Source organism: Scyliorhinus torazame, chromosome 8 (assembly GCF_047496885.1).
Source record: "Scyliorhinus torazame isolate Kashiwa2021f chromosome 8, sScyTor2.1, whole genome shotgun sequence".
In the NCBI taxonomy this organism is placed as follows: Eukaryota; Metazoa; Chordata; class Chondrichthyes; order Carcharhiniformes; family Scyliorhinidae; genus Scyliorhinus; species Scyliorhinus torazame.
The window spans coordinates 78,703,963-78,729,133 of NC_092714.1; the positions used below are offsets into that span (position 1 = coordinate 78,703,963).

Consider the following 25,171-nt stretch of genomic DNA (forward strand, 5'->3'; position numbering starts at 1 on the left):
CGTTATATAGTATAGGGAAACGTTTTAAACAAGTTGCCAAGAATATTCGAAATAAAGTGTGGCTCTACAGTAACATACATATAATCTACATGAAATAAAGTTTTAGCATCTTATCTACAAGTGTGTGGTATACGTTTTACTCCTCCATTAACATACGTGCTATCGGAGGGGTCAGTTAGCTCAGTTGGCTAGGTGGCTGGTTGCAGAGCGATGCCAACAGGTTCAATTCCCACATCGGCAGAGGTTACCCAAGAAGGCCCCACCTTCTCAACCTTGTACCTGGCCTGAGGTGTGGTGATTCTCAGGTTAAATCACCACCAGTCTGCTCTGTCTCAAAAGGGGAGAGCAGCCTGTAGTCCTCGAGGACTATGGCGACTTTCATTTCAGGCAATTTAATCATTGCTGAGTCTAAGCTTCAAGGATTCTTTTCAGGTACCCTGATGCTTTGAGTATAAGTTTCAAATGTTTGATTGACAGGTATATTATGACAAGTTAAAATATCAGTTTCACCAACACAATGTCTTCTACGGTACACAAGAATGACATTACAAAGAAATTTCACCTGCATTGCCCTTGGAAAAGGAACAGGGATATTTCAGATCATCGTTTAATATGTTCCAAATTGCATTCCGCTTTCCAAGATCTACTCATTAAGCTCGATTTTTAAAAAATATTTTATTAAGGCATTTATATAAACAACAAACACACCAATAAGAGGAAAAGCAAACTTGTACAGCAATAATAAATAATCAACACCTACACCTCCCCTCCTGTCCTGCCTTACGCATTTCACTCTCAAGACAAACTTCTCCAACCTCAGGAATTCCGCCAGGTCACTCACCCACAGCCCTGCTTTCGGTGGCTCCAAGTCCCTCCACCCAAGCAACATTAAGCTCGATGGAGGTCTACCTCTTAAGGTCAAGAAAAAGGGGCTGAATTTGGAACATATTTTATTTTTGAAATATATCACCCTCTTCCTCCAAGAACACTACTTTGACAATTCTGTGGTACATAAAGCATAACATTTAATATGAAGGAGCACGGAGCAGAGGCGGAAAATCTAATCAACCCAGTGCAACAAATTTAGCACAGATTCTCTTTTTAGCTGGGATAAGAAGGGGTGAAAGAACATTGAAGTTAACTGGAAACTATCCAGTCAATGATACAAACCCATGAGTTATTTGACCTCAGGCCTTTGCACCTGCTTTGGTTCAGGTATGCATAAAAGCTCAGGTCTTTAATGTGGACTAAAACAGTTAATGATTTATGGTGACTATCCTCTTCAGGATGAGATGTCACTCAGAGGCTGATCAGTGTTTCACAAAGAAAAACTACAACTAATAATTTGAAACCACCTCCCAAGCCCATGCAACAACAAAAAAAATTCAAAGGTCATGGGTGAGACTCTCCGACCCCCCGCCGGGTTGGAGAATCGCCGGGGGCTGGCGTGAATCCCGCCCCCGCCAGTTGCCGAATTCTCCGGCACCGGATATTCGGCGGGGGCGGGACTCATGCCGCGCCGGTTGGCGGGCCCCCCCACCCCCCGCGATTCTCCGGCACGGGTGGGCCGAAGTCCCACTGCTAGGATGCCTGTCCCGCCGGCGTAAATTAAACCACCTACCTTACCGGCGGGACAAGGCGGCGCGGGCGGGCTCCGGGGTCCTGGGGGGGACGCGGGGCGATCTGGCCCGGGGGGGGTTGCCCCCACGGTGGCCTGGCCCGCGATCGGGGCCCACCGATCCGCGGGCGGGCCTGTGCCGTGGGGGCACTCTTTTCCTTCCGCCTTCGCCACGGTCCCCACCATGGCGGAGGCGGAAGAGACTCCCTCCACAGCGCATGCGCGGGGATGCCGTGAGCGGCCGCTAACGCTCCCGCGCATGCGCCGCCCGGCAATGTCATTTCCGCGCCAGCTGGCGGGGCACTTCCGCCAGCTGGCGGGGCGGAAATCAGTCCGGCGCGGGCCTAGCCCCTCAAGGTTAGGGCTCGGCCCCTCATGATGCAGAGGATTCCGCACCTTTGGGGCGGCGCGATGCCCGACTGGATTTGCGCCGTTTTTGGAGCTGGTCGGCGGACATCACGCCGATACCGGAGAATTTCGCCTCATATCTCAGAAAACAGAGAATACTTATTAAATGTTGCATAAGTCATGTAATGATTTCCGCTACAAAGTTCCAATTAAAATTTTGCATATGGATCATTTTTAGTTAGTTGTCTTTCCAACACTTAGTCTCATCAACATGGTGATCGACTTATGAGCCAAGCCATGAAGAAATCTACAAATGTAGCATTTTTGATTGCCTGGTCGGATATTATCTCCATATAATGGCACACCTCATTTGGCCAATTTCAAGAAGCTTGGGGATAAGAGGCCCAAGTTTTAGGGACCCACCCTCTGGGATCCATAGGAATATTGCTAAGACTTAGCTAGATAAAACAGCACATCTGATTTGGCTGCAGAGAGGTAAGCCGCTGAAAAATTGGTAAGTGTTCCACTTTTGTCTAGCTAGAGCTACCCGGCAGTTAGGTATTGTAGCCATCCTGACATAGGAGACAAAAGTACCTGTAAGTGAAATCCCCTACTTCCTCTTACCTCGTTATTTTTATTCAGAGAGTTAGGAGGAAGGAAACGCAGAACAGAGTCATCCTGGAACAAACAGTTACGCATCTGTCGCAATGTCACAGGAAGATCTTCAAAAATGGTGTTTGCCTTTCCCACCATGTACAGTCTCTATAAAAAAGTCAATCTTGTTATTATTCAGTTTCTCAAAAAGTTAAATGGCAAGCTCTGTTCAATTACTGATTTGTGCAGACTTGGTTCTCAACCATACACTAAAAATCAACCTTTGTATCCTGCACTGGCAAAGGAGAAATACCAAAATCAACCTTGGACTTGTACCTTTTTTGCTCTTTTTTCCTTCATTGCATTTGTTGCCCATCTCAAATTATGCTCGAACGGAGTGGCTTGCTAGGCCAATTCAGAGAGCAATTAAGAATCAAAGACATTGCTGTGGGTCCGGGGTCACATGTAGGCCAGACCAGGTAAGGCTGGCAGATTTCCATCCACAAAAGGACATTAGAGAATCAAATGTGTTTTACAACATTCAATGATGGTTTCATGGTCGCCATTACGGAGACTAACTTTATTTGTTGAATTTAATCCCAACAGATCCCTAGTCAGTATTCAATGACCCTTGCTGGAAGTGCATGTGCGAAAACACTGGATGAGGTCATACTTAGCCGTGATAGCTGACAAGATTGTAAAAAACTGCTGATACTCACTGAATGGGCTCACATATCAAAATACTAGTCAATGCCTATAGAACAATAACCCTGCAATAACTATCATTGGGACAGTAGAAAAAAATTGGAAGCGCAAAACAAAAAAACAGCTGGAACAGATGCAGTACTAGAATTTCTATCTCATCATATTTATTGCACCATCTCAAAGTAGAATATGCAAATATTTACATTCATGTTGTGTCATCTGCAAATTCTCAGTGAAAGGTGAAAGATGCATTTTCTTCTTTTAAAAAAAATGTTTAAGCACCCAATTGTTTATTTCCCAATTAAGGGGTAATTTGGCGTGGCCATTCCACCTACCTTGCACATCTTTTGGGTTGTGGGGATGAGACCTACATAGATACGGTGGAGAATGTGCAAACTTCACACAGACATTACCCGAGGTCGGGATCAAACCTGGGTCCTCAGCGCTGAGGCAACAGTGCGAACCACTGTGCCGCCCTGCAAACCTCGTCTACATTATTTTGCATATCCTCGCAACTCACCTCCTCACTGGGGGTCAATTGTAGAATCACTGGTGTTTCTTCAGAGAACAGCGAGTGGATAGAATTTGAAATACTATCCAAAGTGAAAGGGATTGGCTACAAACGAAACAAAAAAGGCAAAGTCATTTTTAAAACACTTCAATTTGGATTCACGGATTTGATTTGTTAAGTTTAACGGCTTAGACATTCAAACACCTAGCACAAGAATTTCTCATCTCTGTCTCCATCACACAAAAGACGCTACATTTGTCACCTGCAAATGTAGCTTCCAACAATTAAATACATAAACCATTTTTAATATGAATTAGGAATTGAGATTTATTCAATTTACATTGCTGTGACAAACATACTTAATATCATCTATGCTAGACATTGAACAATGCCAAGTGGTAGTTCTTGTTCAGTAGACAAAAATCCATGTACTAAACTATGTACTAAAACTATGGTACTACGTAGCATTGGATGGAAATTGGAGTTAACAGTTAGTGGGATCATAAATACCACAAATTACTCCCTTATGCTTAGTGCATAAGGATGCATGAATCACCGTTTACAGATTATAAAACAATGAGAATTTGAAACAAGTGTTACTGTGGGTTCTTTTTAAAATAAATCCTCTGAGGGAGTCTACTGCTAAAGTTACACTTCCCCTTTATTCTTTAGGAAAGGGAACACATGTTCAATTCAGCTGCTTTTGCCAGACTCTAGTGTCACCTTGGGACATAGGAGTGAAAGATGTAACAGTAACCTTGGACTGAGAAATACAGATTTAGAAGCAACATGGTGGATAATTCAAGTGGAATTCTAACACTACATTTGACTTGCAATATTGCTGTTATTGATGGCATTCCTAACTTTGGCCGGAAACGCTGTAAAATGAACAAAAGCTTGAAAGTACATACCACCACTGACTTTTCAGCTAACCAAAACCAGAAAAGGAGAGAGCTTGCCTGAAAGGCTTCCTCTACCACTATCCTGGAACTGTCTCAGGCCAGAGGAATGTTGAATGCATATTAAATAATTTACACAAATAATTTGTAGTTCAATTTAACCATTTGTAATTTGCTAATGACATGCACAAAAGTTAAAAATTTAGATTAAATCCATAGGCTATGTGCCAATTTAGATAAATTAGGAGATTAGGCCTAAATGCATCAAAATATGCAGCAATGGTGGTATAGTGGTGAGCATAGCTGCCTTCCAAGCAGTTGACCCGGGTTCAATTCCTGGCCATCGCACATCACCCTTTATGGGCGGCACGGTAGCTCAGTGGTTAGCATTGTTGCTTCACAGCGCCAGGGACCAGGGTTAGATTCCTGGCATGGGTCACTGTCTGTGCGGAGTCTGCATGTTCTCCCTGTGTCTGCGTGGGCTTCCTCCGGGTGCTCCGGTTTCCTCCCACAAGACGCTGTTAGGCGAATAGGACATCCTGAATAGGGGATTTTCACAGTAACTTCATTGGAGTGTTAATGTAAGCCTACTTGTGACAATAATAAAGATTCATATAAATATCCAACAGCTTGTATTATATAACACTTCTGACATTAACAAACATCCCCAAAGCCCTCCACAAATGGAAGCATACAAACACAAATGCGAAGCCATGGAGAGAAAATTTAGGAGGTGACCAAAAGGTTCGATGAAGGATGGGTTTTGAGAAAGTTTGAAAAAGGAAAGAAATTAAAAAATAAAAGCAAACTAAGGAGGGAATTCCAGGGAGTCGGGCTAAGATAGATATAAAAGTAGAGAGTCACAGGACTGACGGGTGCAGGTAGGATAGAGGAGAAATATAATGTTATAGGAGGTGAGGCAAGGTTGGGAGAAACTTGAAGATGAAAAGTTCAATTTGGACAAATACAATGTAATGCATTTGCAGTTGGGAAATTTCAAGGGTTTCCACTTAGGTACAATTAGGAAGTGCTTGAAATATGCTGGTAACATTTCAATTTTGGAACTACAATTACATTGCATAATCACAAACATAATTCTCCATGAACCAACATAACAGGGCAGCATCATAGAATGCACCTGATCCAGAAAAGAAAATATTCCTTGATGCATCCAAGAGTTTAAAAAATAATAATTTTAGAATACCCAATTAATTTTTTTCCAATTAAGGGACAATTTAACATGGCCAATCCACCTACCCCACACAAATATGGGGAGAATGTGCAAACTCCACATGGACAGTGACCATGAGCCAGGATTGAACCTGGTGCAGTGGGGCAGCAGTGCTATCCATTGCACCACCGTGCTGCCTCGATGCATCCAAGAGTGATTAACTGGTGCAGTTTTATTAATAAACAGCTGAAAATGGGTTTATCACCAAAAGGAAGGATTTTGAATAAGGATGCTCAGTCTTCCAACGGAGTCGCTGGATTTAATTGCCTTTCAAATAATAACTGACCATTTAATAGTTTAATTGGTATAGACTAGTCAGTTGTGTCTTCGAATGTGTGTGGGTTGAAGAAAAGAAGTAGAACTTGAAGTGCCTTCATGAACCAATTGGTTTGATCGGTGGATTCTTGCAATTCCAACCTGGGGGGCAGGGACACTTGTGGCAGTGCCTAATCCGGGAAAACTGAACTTTTGAATCAGTTTAACAGATGGTCTGGACAAACAAACACTTCTGGCTTTGGAGACAACTCACTTATGTTTAAAAAAAACTATCCAATTTGGTTTGGTTGATTCCACCTGGATAATGTGGACATAACTTTTTTTTAAAAAATAAATTGTGTACCCAATTATATTTTTCCAATTAAGGGGCAATTTACCACCTATCCTGCACATTTTTGGGTTGCGGGGGTGAAACCCACGCAGACACAGGGAGAATGCGTAAACTACACACAGTGACCCGGGGCCAGGATCGAACCCGGGCAGTCAGCGGTGTGAGGCAGCAGTGCTACCCACTACACCACCGTGCTGCCCCTCTGCTGATATAACTAATGGAAACTTGCTCCCCAAATGTTTAAGTTGTATCCCTGCAAGTTGTAAAGACCGAGAAAGATATCGGGGCAATGGGCGATAACTCACTTTTTTTATAAACGTTCACAAGCATTGTGAGAAGACCGTCATAAAATTAATAAGGTTTCAGGCTATATTAAGAAGAGCAGTGAACATTCACGTGGTTGTGATACGTCCACACTTCCAACAATGAGTCCAGATTTGGTTCCTTCATGGTGATAAAAATAAATATAAAGTCATCATAGTCCCAGATGACCATAGGCTGCTTTCCTGTTTGAGGGGGAGAGCTGGGTGGTGGTGATTTAACCAGAGGATCACCACACCTCAGGTGAGAGGCAAGGTTGAGAAGGTGTGGCCTTTATGAATAAGGCTCAGCCGGTACGGAAATTGAACCCTCGCTGTTGGCCTGGTTCTGTATCAAAACCAGCTGACCAGCCACCGGAGCTAAAATCAAAATATTTACAGAGAAGGAGGCCATTTGACCCATCGAGTCTGCACCGGCCCTCGGAAAGAGCACCCTACTAAAGGTCAGGCATCCACCCTATCCCCGCAACCCCACCTAACCTTTTTTGGACGCTAAAGGCAATTTAGTATGGCTAATCCACCCAACCTGCACATCTTTGGACTGTGGGAGGAAACCGGAGAAACTGAAGGAAACCCACGCAGACACGGAGAGAAAGTGCAAACTCCACAGACAGTCACCCGAGGCCGGAATTGAACCAGAGTCCCTGGAGCTTTGAGGCAGCAGTGCTAACCATTGTGCCACCATGATTAGGGAAGTGTTAGGGTTAGGGAATGTTATGGATTAGGAAGCATTTATTCTGCAAGACATCCTCCCACTGAAAGAGACTACCAAAGAATGCTGGTATGGATTTGCTGTAACCCTTTAAAAGGGAAATTCTTTAATAAAGAGTATATTTTCAGCTACAGAGGCCAAGTTCTAGTTATGGAAATTATGAGGGATTACAGACTATGAACTATGATGTTTTGCTGGATTGCAATCACAAGTCAGAGAGGAATTTCCAGAGTTTTTCCCTAAATTAGCCACAAATTATTTTCCCTTCCCTTGGCCTCACTTAGGAGACCCAAGGTTATGGATGGGTCAATGCTACGGATAGTTGTCAAGGGCTGGATAGGAAAGGCTTGATGATCTTTTCCTGTCATTTTCATAAGTTTGTAAATTACTGGATGCAAACTAAGTTGAGCAAGATCCCAGCTAATATTCGCTGCATTAAGAATATATATCTGAACTGTAGTGATATAATTTCAGTGTCTGATTATTTTCCCTCTTTTCAAAGAATTTATGGATTTAAAAGTATTTCTGTAAAATAAATACACCATAAAGATAGTAGCCATGGCAGTTCAGTTTTATTGTCCTGCTCTATCCCTCAAAATAGCTTGGATGTGGTTAATGTTCAGTTGCTATATTAACGATTACTTTAACCTCACAGGCAGAGTAACAGATCTTCAGGAAGGTCTTTGCAACTGCATATCGCATACAAGTAACCACCGTGTATGAAGCTTTGTCTCAGCTTCTATTTCAAAGCTCAATTATCAGTTCTAGGAAGGCTACCAGAATTTCAAAATTGTAAAGCTGAACCAATATGATTTAGGACATGAAAAGGGACTCACTTAATTGAGGACTCATTTAATTAAAACTACCTTATTTGTATACATGATTAGAAATTCCTTATGATCACACTTTGGATGTTAATTAACATGACGTGACACACCATTATTGCGGATACCAAATTTAGCACAGTACACATTTTAACGCAGACTTGTCGAATCGGCGGCCCCCAAAGCCAGTTTTCGAAATGCTAGTCAAATTGGGAAAATTCCAAACTGAGGTTTTGGCTCATAATTATGCTTCTGCAGCTGTGTTTGTGTTTGAGTGTAAGTGTAGGGAAAGTGTTTTGCTTCAAGAGGTCTGGGTGAGAAACCCAAGACTAGAGTAAGGCAGATACTGGCATCGCTGCTCTTCCCCCATGCGCCAATCTGCCCCATGAAAATTCTTGATTTTGATCTTAGTGCTCTTCTCTCTGCTTGGTCATGCACAATTGGTCAGGTTTTCCTTGGTTTCAGCAGATGAAAGCAAATATGCTATTGCTGTCCCGGCTGTAGGAATGCTGGATGTGCTTTACTCATAGCATGTGGCGTGTTTCAATAAGTCAGCAGAATTGTGCCCGGACGCTTTGGAATAGAGGAATATCCTTGTGACAACCTTAAAGCACGTTTTAGTGTTTGAAGAAATTTCTCTGCTAATCCATTCATGGGTATCACGGTAGCACAGTGGTTACCAGTGTTGCTTCACAGCTCCAGGGTCCCAGGTTCAATTCCCGGCTTGGATCACTGTGTGTTGAGTCTGCACATTCTCCCAGTGTCTGCAAGAGTTACCTCCGGGTGCTCCGGTTTTCTCCCACAAGTCCCGAAAGACGTGCTGTTAAGTAATTTGGACATTCTGAATTCTCCCTCCGTGTACCCGAACCCCATGTGGTGACTAGGGGATTTTCACAGTAATTTTATTGCAGTATTAATGTAAGCTTACTTGTGACACAAATAAAGATTATTATTATGGATGGGCGGTGTGATACAAAGGTGATGAATTCCGTTACAACTCAAAAAATTCTCACATTCTTGCAAAGCAAATAGAGCTCCATTGTCACAATTTGTTCTGGTAACCCTCAACGACTGAACGTTTCCCTTAACCTTGGAATTGTACCCTCAGCAGTATTAGAGGACATCACTGAAATTTTTGGCCATCTGAAATGACGGGCGGCACGGTAGCACAGTGGTTAGCATTGTTGCTTCACAGTGCCTGGAACCCGGGTTTGATTCCTGACTTGGGTCACTGTGTGCAGAGTCTGCATGTTCTCCCCATGTCTGCGTGGGTTTACTCCGGGTGCTCCAGTTTCTTCCCACAAGTCCTGAAAGACGTGCTTGTTAGGGGAATTAGACATTCTGCATTCTCCCCGTGTCCACGAAGAGGCGGAGTGTGGCGACTAGGGGATTTTCACAGTAACTTCATTGCAGTGTTAATGTAAGCCTACTTGTGATACAAATACAAATTCACCACCAAGACATTGTTCCTTCAAATGGATCAGCAAAAGCGACGTGACTGTGCTGCCAAGGTTTGCTGGCCAATCCAATGTATGGAGGCTGCCATTCGAGGCATGTTTGTCACTCTGACATGAAGAACAAGATATTGCCTTGGTATTAATGCCTTGGTCTAGGCCACCAAAGCAGTTCCTGGCAATCTCTTTTATGCAAACTATTCTAGCGTCTTGAATACAGTTGGTATAACAATGGTTTCCTCAGTGTTGGTGAAATAACAACTTTAATGCCCCAACATAAACATTCAGTAAGGATGAAGGTCAGGTGAGACTTGGGAAGTCCGGGGAAGACTTGCCATACATCACAAGGTCCACGACTTGGGATAATGTTGGGTCCACTGGAGCGGCTTCGTGATTTGAACTGAAGTGATAGATTTGTTCTCCATGGGTGCAAATGTTAGGAGCAGTGTCCCTATGGCTGACTCGTTGAGGCAGCCTCAAAAGACCATCTGCATTGCCATGCAAGGTGGATTTTCGATATTTTAGGCTATATGTGAGAGCATTCCTTATCAATGCCCATCACTGCATCCTGCCTGCAGCTAAAGAAGGGATACCCGTTTGTGGAGTTAATATACTGAGCTAAGTGGTGGATGATCGGTCAGCAGCACGAATTTCCATCGACAGGTACTTGAAGTTTCTGGATTCCAAGAATGATCCCCAGTGCTTTGCACTCGATTTGAGCATGTTGCTTCTCTTCTTTATTTATAGTCTGTGAAGTAATGCTATGGGCCTCCCCACATCAGAGGTCATTATGTGGGAAACAATGGCCCCAACTCAATAAGGCATCACATGGAAGTTGTAGAGGTAAGGACAGATCAAGTCGGCACGGTGCCTGGGAGGGTGTGGGGGTGAGTGAGCCTGACACTCTGAAATGGCCCAGCAAGCCACTCAGTTCAATGGTGATTAGTGATGGGCAACAAAGCTGGCAGCGTCAGTGATACCCACATACCATGAAAGAAATCAAAAACACTCTGGTAGAATAAAGGAAAAAATACACACACTCTGGTCATTTTTATTAATTATATATTTTTACAACTTAAACTTTTGCAATGACACTGTTTATTTATTTTCTTAATACTATTTTCCTAATATATTTTTTAAAAGTTGGGTTTAAAGTGGTGCCATACCTCATCTTTCCGAAATTTACTGATCAGCCCCTTGAGTGAAAAAAATTGGAAATGTGGCCCCCCCAAGTGAAAGATTGGACAAGCCTGGTTTGTAATTTGAAAACACTCCTTGCACACAAAATATTTAAATTTAGCACTGATGTAGTTGAATGTCGAATTAAAATTCATGCTACAGAACATTCATAAGTCCAGACTGAAAACTGTGTTGGATCATCTGCTTTTGTAATGTAAAGTTCTTTATTATAAAATCAGTTATATAAAAACAATGCACGATTTAAAATAGGCACCGAGTTACATCTGCACGTCATGCTGCAATTACCCTTCTTTAACTCAGCTTCACTTTAAAATTACACTTTGCCCCAATTTCCCTTATGCAGCACCACAAGGGGTTATTTACTAGTATAATCAGATATAGTAAACAAAATATACAGATATATGTGGTCATTCTGGAATATTACTCAAGATAAATTGGGCTAGTCAGAACAGGAGTTCAAGTTAGCAAAACAAAATTAAAAACAGATTTTAGAAATGAAATTTTATACTTAACTGACAGTAAAGATTTCAAACATCCTGCCAGAAAAATTGGGAGATAAAGATGTTTGGACATTTAAAATGGAGTTCAATACTAGTCGTGAAGCGTTTGAGTTCGCATGAATGTTTCAATTTCTGAGTATTGGCAAGCTCTTCCTGGAAAATACTGTTGTAGAGCAGAAAGCACTGAACACCAATCAGCAACTGGACTGGCAACTCTTCCAGTCCAGGGGCACTGAGGTCATGTGGAGCAGGCACCATCAACAGTACCAGCCAATGTAGGATACACAGTTATTATATGTCCCTTCCGCAGTAACACAGTGGAGAATACATAATTAAAGTACATTTAATACCAAGTTTGGATCACACGGTAAGCCAGCAATGCTCTCAAATCAGTCCATCGTAGAAATAACCCAGTAATTTCAAGAGAAGAGAATTGAAGAGTTTTAACACCCAAATGCCTGATCGCGCCGTTATAATTTGTACCACTTATATAAAAAGTCATGAATTGAAATTAGGTCAATGTTTTCTATCTAGGTTAAAAAGTTTTATTATACTTCCAAAATGCAACATTACAATAAATCAATTTCCACATCACCTTTAGTGCAAGAACCTACCTTTAACTCCAGAGTGACAAAGCAAAACTGGAAAATTACTCACATTTTCAACAATGTACGAAATTTCACTCTTGGGAAAAACCAGTTCTTCTACTCCCCTCACAGTCACTAGAAAGTTGGCACGTGGTCGACGAAACAAGCTGCCAATAGCAAGTCCAGGCCATAAAAGATCCTTGAAAACCAAATTTCATAATCTTCAGACAGATTTGGCACCAGTTGTTTCTGCTATTTACAAGCTAAAAAAGCATAACACAACTTTCACATTTGTAGATTGCGTACTCTTCTATAGATTTGTTATTTACATTTGCAATGATGCTAACATGTGAACCGCTACCTCAGTAGTGTCACAGTCCCATTCATCTTCAGCTGTTTCATAATAACCTTCCCACCATAAGTTCTGAACGGGGATAATTATGGATGATTGTACAATGTACAGATACTGAAGAAGTCAGTGTTTATATGCAGCAAGACCTGGACAATATTTAGGCCTGAGAAGTGGCAAGGAACATTTGTGCCACACAAGTGACAGGCAATGACTATCTCCAACAGAAAAGAATCTAACCATCTCCTCTTAACATTCGAACTTTCTAAATTATTACTGGGCGGCAAACATAGCGATGGTTAGGAAGTGGGGGAGGGGTCAGTATGGGAGCGGGTGGAGGCAGCCTCATGTAGGGACACAATTTTGGGGCCACTCAACGGCACCTCTGATGTTCTTGCCGACCAGGTAGTCCACAAGCCCAGTAGTAGTGCCAGCCTGAGGGTGTGAGGACAGTGGCGGCAGCACATGGGGCTGGAGGGGGCGGGGCGTCTGTATGGGCACCAATATGTGGCAACCGCTGGTTTGCTCCAGGGGGTTGGATGGGGAGGTTTCAGGGTCGCAGAGGGTGGGGATTTGTTTATTGTGGGGGCTTCCAGTGTTTGGAGGAATTGGAGGGGTTTGAGCTGCCCGGTGGGAATGGGTTCTGTTACCAACAGGTGAGGGACTTTGTGCAGAGACAGGTTTTGACTTTCCCACACATGCCACCCCAGGGGCTACAGTATAAGGTAGTGTCAAAAACGGGAGTGGGGGATTGGAAAATATTGGAGATTTATAAGGAGCTTATGGAGTTGGAGGGAGCCCCAATAGGGGACGTGAAGCGAAAGTCGGAGGAAGAGCTGGATGGGGAGCTGGAGATTGGGTTGTGAGAGGACACCCCGAGGCGAGTCAATGCATCCTCATTGTGTGCCAAACTTAGCCTGGTATAATTTAAGGTGGTCCACAGGGCGCACATGACTGTGGCCCGGATGAGTAGGTTCTTCGAGGGGGTGGGGGATAGGTGGGGGCGGTGTGCGAGCGGCCCTACGAATCATGTCCATATGTTTTGGACATGTCTGAGGCTTAGGGGATTCTGGCAGGGGTTTGCTGATGTAAAATTGGAGGTGCTGAAGGTAAGGGTGGTTGAGTCCAGAGGTGGCGATGTTTGGTGTGTCAGAAGACCCGGGAGCCCAGGGGGCGAGAAAGACCGATGTCTTGGCCTTGGCCTCCCTGGTAGCCCGGATACAGATTTTATTGGCATGGAGGGACTCTGAGCCCCCGAAGTCGGGTGTGTGGGTTAGTGACATGGCTGGGTTTCTCCGGCCAGTGAAGGTGGTGGTGGTGGGGTGCATGTTATTCATCTTGTTCTTTTGTTACTTTCTGGTTGAAATCGTTAAAATTATAAATGTCTTCGGGCAGCACGGTGGAGCAGTCATTAGCACTGCTGCCTCACGCACCGAGGTCCCAGGTTCGATCCCGGCTCTGGGTCACTGACCGTATGTAGTTTGCACACTCCCCTCGTCTTTGAGTGGGTTTCACCCCCACAACCCAAATGTTGTGCAGGCTAGGTGGACTGGCCAGGCTAAATTGCCCTTAATTGAAAAAAAATTATTGGGTACTCTAAATTTATAAAATAAATAATTAAAATATTATAAATGTGTTAATAAAAATATTTTCCAAAGAAAACCATTCAATTACACTACCAGGCTGGTAGCAAGTCGGGGGTGGGAGCTTTGAGGATATAATGAGCATGGTAGTTGCAACATTAAAGTTTACTTCACAAGATAAGCGCATGGAGAGAGAATTGGCTAGCTAAAAGGAAACAGAGTCAGAATAAACAGGTCATTTTCAGGCTGGCAAACTGGAACTTATGGAATGCCAAGGGGATCAGTGTTGGGGCTTCAGCTATTTACAATGCATATTAATGACTTGGAAAAAGGGACAGAGTGTACTATAGCCAAATTTGTTGACAAAATAAAGCTAGATGGGAAAGAAACCTTGGAGGACGTTGGGTCTGCAAAGGGATGGAAAGAGGTTAAATGAGTGGGCAAACATTTGGCAGATGGTGTATAATGTTAGAAAATGCGAGGTTGTCCACTTTAGTAGGAAGAATAAAAAATAAAATATGATTTAAATGGAGAGAGACTACAGAATGCTGGACCAAAGATGGACCAGGGTATCCTTGTACATGAAAATGTAGATACAGCAAGTAATTAGGAAAGCAAATAAAATGTGAAGTTTTATTGCAAGGGGGTGAAGTATAAAAGTAGGTACGGTACGTCTTGCTACAGCTGTACAGGGCAGTAGTGAGAAGACACATGGGAGTACTTTGTACAGTTTTGGTTGCCTTAGTCAAGAAACGATGGCCGGGATTCTCCGATCCCGCGCCGGGTCGGAGAATCGGCAGGAGGCGCAAGAATCTCGCCACGCCGCAGGGCTGCTAATTCTCCGGCCACCGGAGAATCTGCGCCAAACGTGCCTGCGTGGTCGCCGCCACACCGGTCAGGGGCCGTTCAAAGTGGCCCCTCCCCAGCAATTCTCAGCGTTTGACGGGCCAAGTGCCCACCGGCGTAGGTTACGTATGGTCCCACCCAGCGGGACCTCAAGAGTTCCGGCAGCGGGGCCCACCCTGGTGGCATGGGGGGGGGGGGGGTGGAGCCTCCACGGTGGCAAGGCCCACGATCGGGGCCTACCGATCGTCGGGCGGGCTAATTTCAGGGGGGTGCCTATGTTCCTCCCCGCTGGGCCCCTATAGGGCTCCAACATATTGCCTAGGGGCTGGGGCGGAGGCGGCAACCCACGCGCATGCGCGGACTTGCGCCGGCCGTGGCGTGCATGCGTGGACCCGCGCTGGCTTTCGAACGCACAGCACTCCGGCGCCGTACTAGCCCCCTAGGAAGGGGTGAATGCCTAGGCCTGGAGGCCCGTTGACACCGGCATCGCTCGCGCCGGTTTTGACACCGACGTCAACAAATGGCCGGGGTTTCAGAGAATCCCGGCCGATATATTTGCACTGGATGCAGTTCAGAGAAGGTTCACTAGCCTGATCCCTTTATGAAGGGTTGTTTTATGAGGAAAGGCTGAGCAGGTTGGGCCTATACGCATTTGAGTTGAGAAGAATGAGAGATGATCTTATTGAAACATAAGCTTCTGAGGGGACTTGACAGGGTAAATACTGAGAGGTGGTGGCATTGGAGGTGGGGCTCCTGGGGCACCTTCGCAAGTCGTTAAGAGCAAAGATTGTTGAGGAACAGGAGAACAGATCGAGAAGGCAGAACCTGCGTATTGGTGGTTTGGCTGAAGGTGTGGAAGGCGCAAGTGCTATGAGATATGCCGGAAGTGGACCGGGCACACAGTGCGCTGATGAGGAAGCTGCAGGGGAACGAGCCACCGAGGGAGATGGTGGTGCACCCGCACCGGTTCCTGGACAAGCAGCAGATCCTGATGTGGGCCAGGCAGATGAGGCAGGGAGGGTAACGAGCTGCATGCGTACCAGGACCCAGATGTGGAGTTGGCCAAGAGGAGAGTGGGCTTCAACAAAAAGTGAAAGCAGCCCTCTTTAAGAAGGGGGTGCAATTTGGCAAGCTGTACCCGGCGTGCCTATGGGTGACCTATAAGGGTCGGGAGCTGTACGGGGCGCCTGAGGAGGCGATGAAATTTGTCAGGGATAATGAAGTGACAGGAGGTAGAGGGCACTAAACTTTGGAGATGTTCTCTTTCTGTTCCTTTGGGTTTGTTTGGGTTATTTTGATGGGGGACGGTGAGTTGCTCTTTTCTTTGTGTTGGGTGGGTGTTGTTAAGTTTGCACCGGGATAGTGTTTGAACAGGGGGGGTACATACCTGGAGGTTGTGGATCTGACTAGGTTGAGGAAAGGGTGGGTAAGGCAGGTATTCCATTCAGGATTACATTCTAAAATGAGGGGGGTGGCAATTTTCATTAACAAACGGGTGCCGTTCGAAGTGGGGAGTGTAGTGGCTGACTCCAGGGGGAGATATGTCCAGGTGACTGCGAAATTGGAGGGGGTGCCGGTGGTGCTGGTGACGGCAGTATCTAAGGAGCTGAGGGGGTTTATGGAGCAAATGGGAGGTGTGGATTCATGGAGGTTTGGTAGGCCAACGGTGAAGGAATTTCCATTCTTCTCGCATGTGCACAGGGTGTGCTCCCGAATCAACTTTTTTGTCCTGAATAGGACGTTGTTGGCGGGGGTGGTCGACATGGAATATTCAGCGATAGTGGTGTCGGATCATGCTCAGTGTTGGCTGGATTTGCGGGTGAATAAGGGAGGGGGCCAGTGCCCGCAATGGAAACAATATGTGGGGCTTTTGTCAGATGAGGAGGTTTGTGAGCGGGTGAGGGTGGCCATTCGGGGGTATGTGGAGCTATACGACACAGGCGAGATTTTGGCGGCCATGTTGTGGGAAGCATTGAAGGCAGTGGTGAGAGGGGAGTTTATCTTGATACGGTCACATAGGGAGAAGGTGGAGCGGGTGGAGATGGAAAGGCTAGTGGAGGAGATCCTGCAGGCAGACAGGAGGTACTCAGAGGCCCCCGAGGTGTGGCTGTTGAAGGAGCAGCTAAAGCTGCAGATGGACTTCGGGTTGTTATCCACAGGGAAAGCGGTTGGGTAGCCCTTGTTGGTGAGCGCATTTAATGAGGCGAGGGAGCGGGTGGTGCTCTCTCCGACACAGTCGCAGGCCTCGATCTCCTTGATTTTGAAGCGGGATAAGGATCTGGAGTAGTGGAGGTCATATAGGCCGATCTCACCGTTAAGTGTGGATGCCAAGTTATTGGCCAAGGTCTTGGCCTCGGAAATGGAGGACTGTATGCCTGGGGTGATAGGGGAAGACCAGACGGGGTTTGTGAAGGGGAGCATCTGGCGGCTAATATCAGGAGGTTGCTAAATGTCATAAATGAGGCCCCCCCCCCCCCCCCCCCCCGGAGGAACGAGAGGTGGAGGTGGTGGTCGCCATGGACGCGGAGAAGGCCTTTAATCGGGTGGAGTGGGACTATTTCTGGGAGGTCCTGGGAAGGTTTGGGTTTGGGCAGGCTGCTGTACCAGGCACCGGTGGAGAGTGTGCGGACGACAAGGTGAGCTTGGATTATTTTAGGCTGCACCAGGGGACGAGGCAGGGATGTCCACTCCTCCCACTGCTCTTTGCCCTGGCTATAGAGCCGTTGGCAATGGCGCCGAGAGCGTTGAGGGACTGGCAGGGGATAGTGAGAGAGGTGGAGCAAAGGGTCTTGCTTTACGCGGATGATTTGTTATTGTATATTTCGGACCCGTTGGGTGGTATTGGGGGGATCTTAGAGGGATTCGGCCGGTTTTCGGGCTATAAATTGAACATGGGGAAGAGCGAGGTCTTTTCAATCCAGATGAGGGGACAGGAGAAGAGACTGTGGGAGTTTTCGATATTTGAGCATTCATATTGCACGGGTGTGGGAGCAGCTGAGCAAGATGAATCTGGCTCAGTTGGTAGGGCACATGGAGGGGAACTTTAGGAGGTGGGATGCGCTCCTGTTGCCATTGGTGGGGAGAGTTCAGGGTGAAGATGACAGTCATCCCAGAGGTTCTTGTTTGTATTTCAAAGCCTCACAATCTTCATTCCCAAGGCATTTTTCAGTAAAGTGAAAGTGGTGTTCTCAGGGTTTGTGTGGCAGGTAAAGCCCCGCAGGTGAAGAAGGCGCTGCTGGAGAGGGGTCACAGGAGATTGGGGGGTGGACTGGCTATCCCGAACTTTAAGTTACTACTGGGCAGCGAATATCGCGATAGTCAGTCGTTACTTTAAATTGGGCAGCGCAGTTGCACAGTGGTTAGCACTGTTGCTTCACAGCACCAGGGTCCCAGGTTCGATACCCGGCTTGGGTCACTGCCTGTGCGGAGTCTTCACATCCCCGTGTCTGTGTGGGTTTCCTGCGGGTGCTCCGATTTCTTCTCACAAGTCCTGAAAGGCGTGCTGTTAGGTAATTTGGACATTCTGAATTCTCCCTCCGTGTACCCAAACAGATGCCGGAAGGTGGCGTCTAGGGGCTTTTTACAGTAACTTCATTGCAGTGTTAATGTAAGCCTACTGTGACAATAAAGATTATTATTATGTGGGTATTGGGGGAGGGGTCGGTGTTGGAGCGGATGGAGGCAGCCTCATGTGAGGACATGAGTTTAGGGGCACTGTTAACGGCGCTTCTGCCGTTCTCGCCGGCTTGGTAATCCACAAGCCCGGTAGCGGTGGTGGCCGTAAGGGTGTGGGGACAATGGTGGCAGCACATGGGGCTGGAAGGGGTGTCGGTGTGGGTACCGATATGTGGCAATCACCGGGTGGGCTGGATGGGGGGTTTCGGGGGTGGCAACGGGCAGGGGGGGTCGAGCGTTTGGGGATTTGTTTATAGATGGGGATTTCCATGCTTGGAAGAGCTGAAGGGAGTGTTTAAGCTGACCGGTGGGAATGGGTTCCGCTACTTGCAGGTGAGGGACTTTGTGCGGAGGCAGGTATCGACCTTCCCACCCAGGGGCTACAGGATAGGGTAGTGTCGAAAGCGGGAGTGTGGAAGGGGAAGGCATCGGAATTCTATGAAGAGCTCATGGATTGGGAGGGAGCCCCGATACGGGAGGTGAAGCGGAAGTGGGAAGACATTGGAGGCTGGGTTATGGGAGGGCGCCCTGAGGCGATTCAATGCGTCCTCGTCGTGCGCCAGGCTTAGCCTGATACAATTTAAGGTGGTCCACAAAGCACATATGACTGTGGCCCGGATGAGTAGATTATTTGAAGGGATGGAGGAAAGGTGTGGGCGATGTGCGGGTGGCCCTGCAAATCATGTCCATATGTTTTGACCATGTCCGAAGCTTGGGGGATTCTGGCAGGTGTTTGCTGACATCACTTCGGAGGTACTGAAGGTAAAGGTGGTTCTAAGTCCAGAGGTGGCGATTTCTGGTGTGTCAGAAGACCTGGGTGTCTATGGGGCGAGAGAGGCCGCTCTCTTGCATTCAGGAGCAATTTAGTGTGGGATATCCACCTACCCAGCACTTTTTTGGGTTGTGGGGGTGAAATCCACGCAGACACGGGGAGAATGTGCAAACTCCACACAGGCGGTGACCCGGGGCCAGGATTTGAACCCGGGTCCTCAGCGCCGTAGGCAGCAATGCTAACCACTGTGCCGCCCTACCAAAGATGGATCCTGTTATCATGGAGGGACTTGGAATCCCTGAAGTCGGGGGTGTGGGTTAGTGACATGGCGGGGTTTCTCCGGCTTGAGAAGATCAAATTCGCCCTGAGGCGATCGATGCTAGGGTTTGCCCGGAGGTGGCAGCCGTTTATTGACTTCTTTGGGAAAAATTCAGCTGTCAGCCGGAGGTTGGGTTGTGTGTGTGTGTGTGTGTGCGTGGGGGGGGGGTGGGGGGGGGGGGGGGATTTTGACTGAGGAAGGAGTTCAGCATTATGGAGGGCTGGAGTGAATTGGACATTCTGAATTCTCCCTCTGTATACCCGAGCAGGCGCTGGAATGTGGCGACTAGGGGCTTTTCACAGTAACTTCATTGCAATGTTAATGTAAGCCTACTTGTGACAATAAAGATTTTATTATAATATAATTTTATCCATCATGTCTACATGCTCAATTTTAGGAGCTCTTTAGCAGTGTTTAAGAATCTGCAGTATGGTTATCATAATATTTATATAGTTGCAAGAGGGTAGCCAGGGAAAGGGTTGGCCCACTGAAGGATAGGCAAGGGAATCTATGTGTGGAGCCAGAGGAAATGGGCGAGGTACTAAATGAATACTTTGCATCAGTATTCACCAAAGAGAAGGAATTGGTGGATGTTGAGTCTGGAGAAGGCTGTGTAGATAGCCTGGGTCACATTGAGAGCCAAAAAGACGAGGTGTTGGGTGTCTTAAATAATATTAAGGTAGATAAGTCCCCAGGGCCTGATGGGATCTACCCCAGAATACTGAAGGAGGCTGGAGAGGAAATTGCTGAGGCCTTGACAGAAATCTTTGGATCCTCACTGTCTTCAGGGGATGTCCCGGAGGACTGGAGAATAGCCAATGTTGTTCCTCTGTTTAAGAAGGGTAGCAAGGATAATCCAGGGAACTACAGGCCGGTGAGCCTTACTTCAGTGGTAGGGAAATTACTGGAGCGAATTCTTCGAGACAGGATCTACTCCCATTTGGAAGCAAATGGACGTATTAGTGAGAGGCAGCATGGTTTTGTGAAGGGGAGGTCGTGTCTCACTAACTTGATAAAGTTTTTCGAGGAGGTCACTAAGATGATTGATGCAGGTAGGGCAGTGGATGTTGTCTACATGGACTTCAGTAAGGCCTTTGACAAGATCCCTCATGGTAGACTAGTACAAAAGGTGAAGTCACACGGGATCAGGGGGGAGCTGGCAAGGTGGATACAGAACTGGCTAGGTCATAGAAGGCAGAGAGTAGCAATGGAGGGATGCTTTTCTAATTGGAGGGCTGTGACCAGTGGTGTTCCACAGGGATCAGTGCTGGGACCTTTGCTGTTTGTAGTATATATAAATGATTTGGAGGAAAACGTAACTGGTCTGATTAGTAAGTTTGCAGACGACACAAAGGTTGGTGGAATTGCAGATAGCGATGAGGACTGTCAGAGGATACAGCAGGATTTAGATTGTTTGGAGACTTGGGCGGAGAGATGGCAGATGGCGTTTAATCCGGACAAATGTGAGGTAATGCATTTTGGAAGGTCTAATGCAGGTAGGGAATATACAGTGAATGGTAGAACCCTCAAGAGTATTGAAAGTCAAAGAGATCTAGGAGTACAGGTCCACAAGTCACTGAAAGGGGCAACACAGGTGGAGAAGGTAGTCAAGAAGGCATATGGCGTGCTTGCCTTCATTGGCCGGGGCATTGAGTATAAGAATTGGCAAGTCATGTTGCAGCTGTATAGAACCTTAGTTAGGCCACACTTGGAGTATAGTGTTCAATTCTGGTCGCCACACTACCAGAAGGATGTGGAGGCTTTAGAGAGGGTGTAGAAGAGATTTACCAGAATGTTGCCTGGTATGGAGGGCATTAGCTATGAGGAGCGGTTGAATAAACTCGGTTTGTTCTCACTGGAACGAAGGAGGTTGAGGGGCGGCCTGATAGAGGTCTACAAAATTATGAGGGGCATAGACAGAGTGGATAGTCAGAGGCTGTTCCCCGGGGTAGAGGGGTCAATTACTAGGGGGCTTAGGTTTAAGATGAGAGGGGCAAGGTTTAGAGTAGATGTACGAGGCAAGTTTTTTTACGCAGAGGGTAGTGGGTGCCTGGAACTCGCTACCGGAGGAGGTGGTGGAAGCAGGGACGATAGTGACATTTAAGGGGCATCTTGACAAATACATGAATAGGATGGGAATAGAGGGATACGGACCCAGGAAGTGTAGAAGATTGTAGTTTAGTCGGGCAGCATGGTCGGCACGGGCTTGGAGGGCCGAAGGGCCTGTTCCTGTGCTGTACATTTCTTTATTTGTTCTTTGTTGCAAAATCGTGATCTGGCTCAGTCCAAACCTATATGGGTGCGATTATATTGTAAATAGGTACTACTTACTTTGTACTTTGACAAGTACAACTCAGGCTTCCCTTATTGTTAACATGTCACACCCGGTTGGTGTTGAGATGTTCAGTTATTGAACGTCACAACTCAATACCTGGGGTGCGCTGAGTTAATAGATCTTATTCAGGATCCAATTGCAAGCACCTCAAGAGTGCCATAAACTGTATTGCATTTTATGTAATGTCAAATTTGAACTGTTACATCAGGTACGTTGACAAATTTTATGAGTAACATCTATTTTTTGAATCTTGCTCAGGATTATATAGGATCCTATGTTTAATCTCTATTCTCCTGGTTACTGGAGAAGCTGGAACAGTTTTTTAAAATAAATTTAGAGTACCCAATTTTCTTTTCCAATTAAGGGGCAATTTAGCATGGCCAATCGACCTAACCTGCACATCTTTGGGTTGTGGGGGTGAAACCCACGCAGACACGAAGAGAATGTGCAAACTCCACATGGACAGTGACCCAGGGCCAGGATTCGAACCCGGGTCCTCAGCGCCGTAGGCAGCAGTGCTAACCACTGTGCCATGTGCCACCCTGAAGCTGGAATAGTTAATTGAATGCCAAATCATATTTAAAAAAGCAAAATAAAGAGGGGGAACGAAAGATGGGTTTCGGAGACGAGAGAAACAAATTAAAAGCAATATTTGGTTTAGAACTTCCAACAATTAAAATCCAAAGAACTGAGACTCCAAACATCATGGTCAGTGCTAGACAGACCATTTGGCTCATCACACCTTAAATGTTCACTTGCATTGAATTGCCCCAAATTTCTCTGGCATATTTATTGGGTATTTATCATCCAAATACTGCAACTGCATATCCCTCCATACACTTGAATGCAGAGCCTCTTGGCAAGATACCATTATGGCAAAAACTCAAGGAATAGAAAAAAGACAGCAACTTTCTGATTTCTGCGTTTAACTGTCTTTGTGCAGTTTCTGGAAATTGTTATCCTATTTACTTAGCGAGCGCTGATAGTATCATCAGTAGTATTTCTACTATAAAGTTTGGGCAAATAAGTTACTGCAGATGAAGCTATAAAGCATATTTCGCAGAATATGACACTCTCGTACATAAGGTTCACAGTTAAAGAATTCAAAAGTCGTTCACAAAAGTATCCCAGAGTTTTCCAATACAACATCTCTACATAGATAAATCATCCCTGCATCAATGTACAGGAAAGAAATACAATGTTACTTACCTCCTCAACCGAAAAGCCCATTGACAAAGATACAACATCTGGAATGCGGCCCCCAGGCAAAGGTCCTGCATCTCGGAAATGAACAGATGGCGAGGCCTTCAATATGCTGAATCGGTCACTGAGGACCCCTTTAAAATGGATATAGGTTGTTAGATGTTTGTAACATTGATTTTTTTCCATTGATTTTGTTTTTTTTACAGATAGTTCTGTAATAAGCACAACATCAGCTGTCGACTTGTAAATTACAAGTATACATTTTGCACAGCATTACATTAATACAAAGAATTCTGTGCAAATAATTATGTTCTGTACTGGAATGTTAACTCGATGTGTTGAATCAAAATGGACGAGAAGAATCTCAAAGTAGGAGACACTTATGACACTTGGCCATGTGGAATCGTCATTAAATATTTAGGTAAACAAAATGGGCAATATTCAACTAATCATGAATCATAAATGACCTTCCAGTATAAGCATAACTAATTGGATTGATTAGGAAGGCTGGGAGGAAGTTGAGAAAGAGACCAGGGAAATAATTTAATGAGTTCCATGAAAGTTCTCAAGTCTGTTCTTTTTTACAAAAGGCATACTAAATAATCCCAAAAGCGTACAAATTAAACAATATAAACAATGAATGTTTGACAAAGATGATGCGTAAGGTGGCCATCTAAAGTATGGTAGGATTAGGCTATGTAGTCAACTACGTGTTGTATATTTTCTACGATTCTATATTACTTTAGCATAAACTATGCTTTTACAACAAAGCTATTGATGAATAAAGTTCAATATTGATCAGAATGCTGCAATTTCAATTCCCAGCATCGCAGAAGTCTGATCTCAATCTGGATAAGAACCGAGGAACCATAGCTGACATTACTGCCTTGAGCGAGAGAGGATGAAAAGCAAGCCAGATCTTGTTCCTTGTTTTTGTGAAGTGTGCACAAATAGCAAGTCAGGATCAAACCAGTCTCAGCTATAATTTCTTTATGGTTTTCATCTGCTGGCACTCTTCTTTCAACCTTGCACATGAAAAAAAAAATACTGAAAGCACCAAAAGGCACCACTGGATCAGAACCCCAGTGTGAATTAATATATTTTAACACAAGATGAAAAGTTTTTAAAAATAAATTTAGAATACCCAATTTTCTTTTCCAATTAAGGGCAATTTAGCGTGGCCAATCCGCCTACCCTGCACATCTTTTTGGGTTGTGGGGGCGAGAGCCACGCAGACACGGGGAGAACATGCAAACTCCACATGGATGTGACCCGGGGCCGGGATCAAACCTGGGTCCTCAGCACCGTAAGACAGCTGTGTCCACTGCGCCACTGTGCTGCCCCTTCACAAGATGAAAAGTTATAACAGTAAAAATAACTAAACATTGCAGTGCTAAAATTTTGACACTGCCAAGTTTCAGTTACATTATTAATTGCACAATACATATGGCTATTCTTTCCTTTAGCTTGCCAGTTCAATAGGCATTGAAGAGAGTACAGAGGAGATTCACAAGAATGATTCCAGGGATAAGGTTAGGTGGGGTTACAGGGATAAGGCCGGAGAGAGGACGTAGGTAGAGTGCTCTTTTCGAGGGTCGGTGTAGACTCAATGGGCTGAATGGACTCCTTCTGCACTGAAGGGATGATAAACAATTGTAGCTGAGAAGATAGATTGGAGAAGTTGGATCTGTTTTCCTTGGAGAAAAGGCAGCCGAGAGGAGAATCGATAGAGGTATTCAAGATTCTGAAAGGTGTGGGCATGGTAAACATTGAAAAATGATTTTGCAAGAGTACATAGAAACATAGAAAATAGGTGCAGTAGGCCATTCGGCCCTTCGAGCCTTCACCATCATTCAATACGATCATAGCTGATCATGCAAATTCAGTACCCCACTCCCACTTTCTCTCCATACCCCTTGATCCCTTTAGCCGCAAGGGCCACATCCAGCTCCCTCTTGAATATATCCAACAAACTGACT

The 25,171-nt window shown here is 45.5% G+C and overlaps 1 protein-coding gene and 1 non-coding gene across 2 annotated transcripts in view; one reads left to right on the forward strand and one right to left on the reverse strand.

The window, feature by feature from the left end:
- The window catches only part of atp6ap2 (ATPase H+ transporting accessory protein 2), a 67,985-nt gene that overhangs the window by 37,147 nt on the left and 5,667 nt on the right, over positions 1-25,171 (reverse strand). Inside the window, exons 2-5 of the mRNA XM_072513880.1 lie at positions 23,199-23,326; positions 12,181-12,309; positions 3,786-3,881; positions 2,591-2,728 (exon numbers count right to left, since the gene is read on the reverse strand). Of these exons, the coding sequence (XP_072369981.1) occupies positions 2,591-2,728; positions 3,786-3,881; positions 12,181-12,309; positions 23,199-23,326 (491 nt within the window). The remainder of the gene's footprint in view (positions 1-2,590; positions 2,729-3,785; positions 3,882-12,180; positions 12,310-23,198; positions 23,327-25,171) is intronic.
- On the forward strand, positions 4,952-5,023 carry trnag-ucc (transfer RNA glycine (anticodon UCC)). Its single transcript has one exon. It is a non-coding gene; the product is annotated as a tRNA-Gly (tRNA).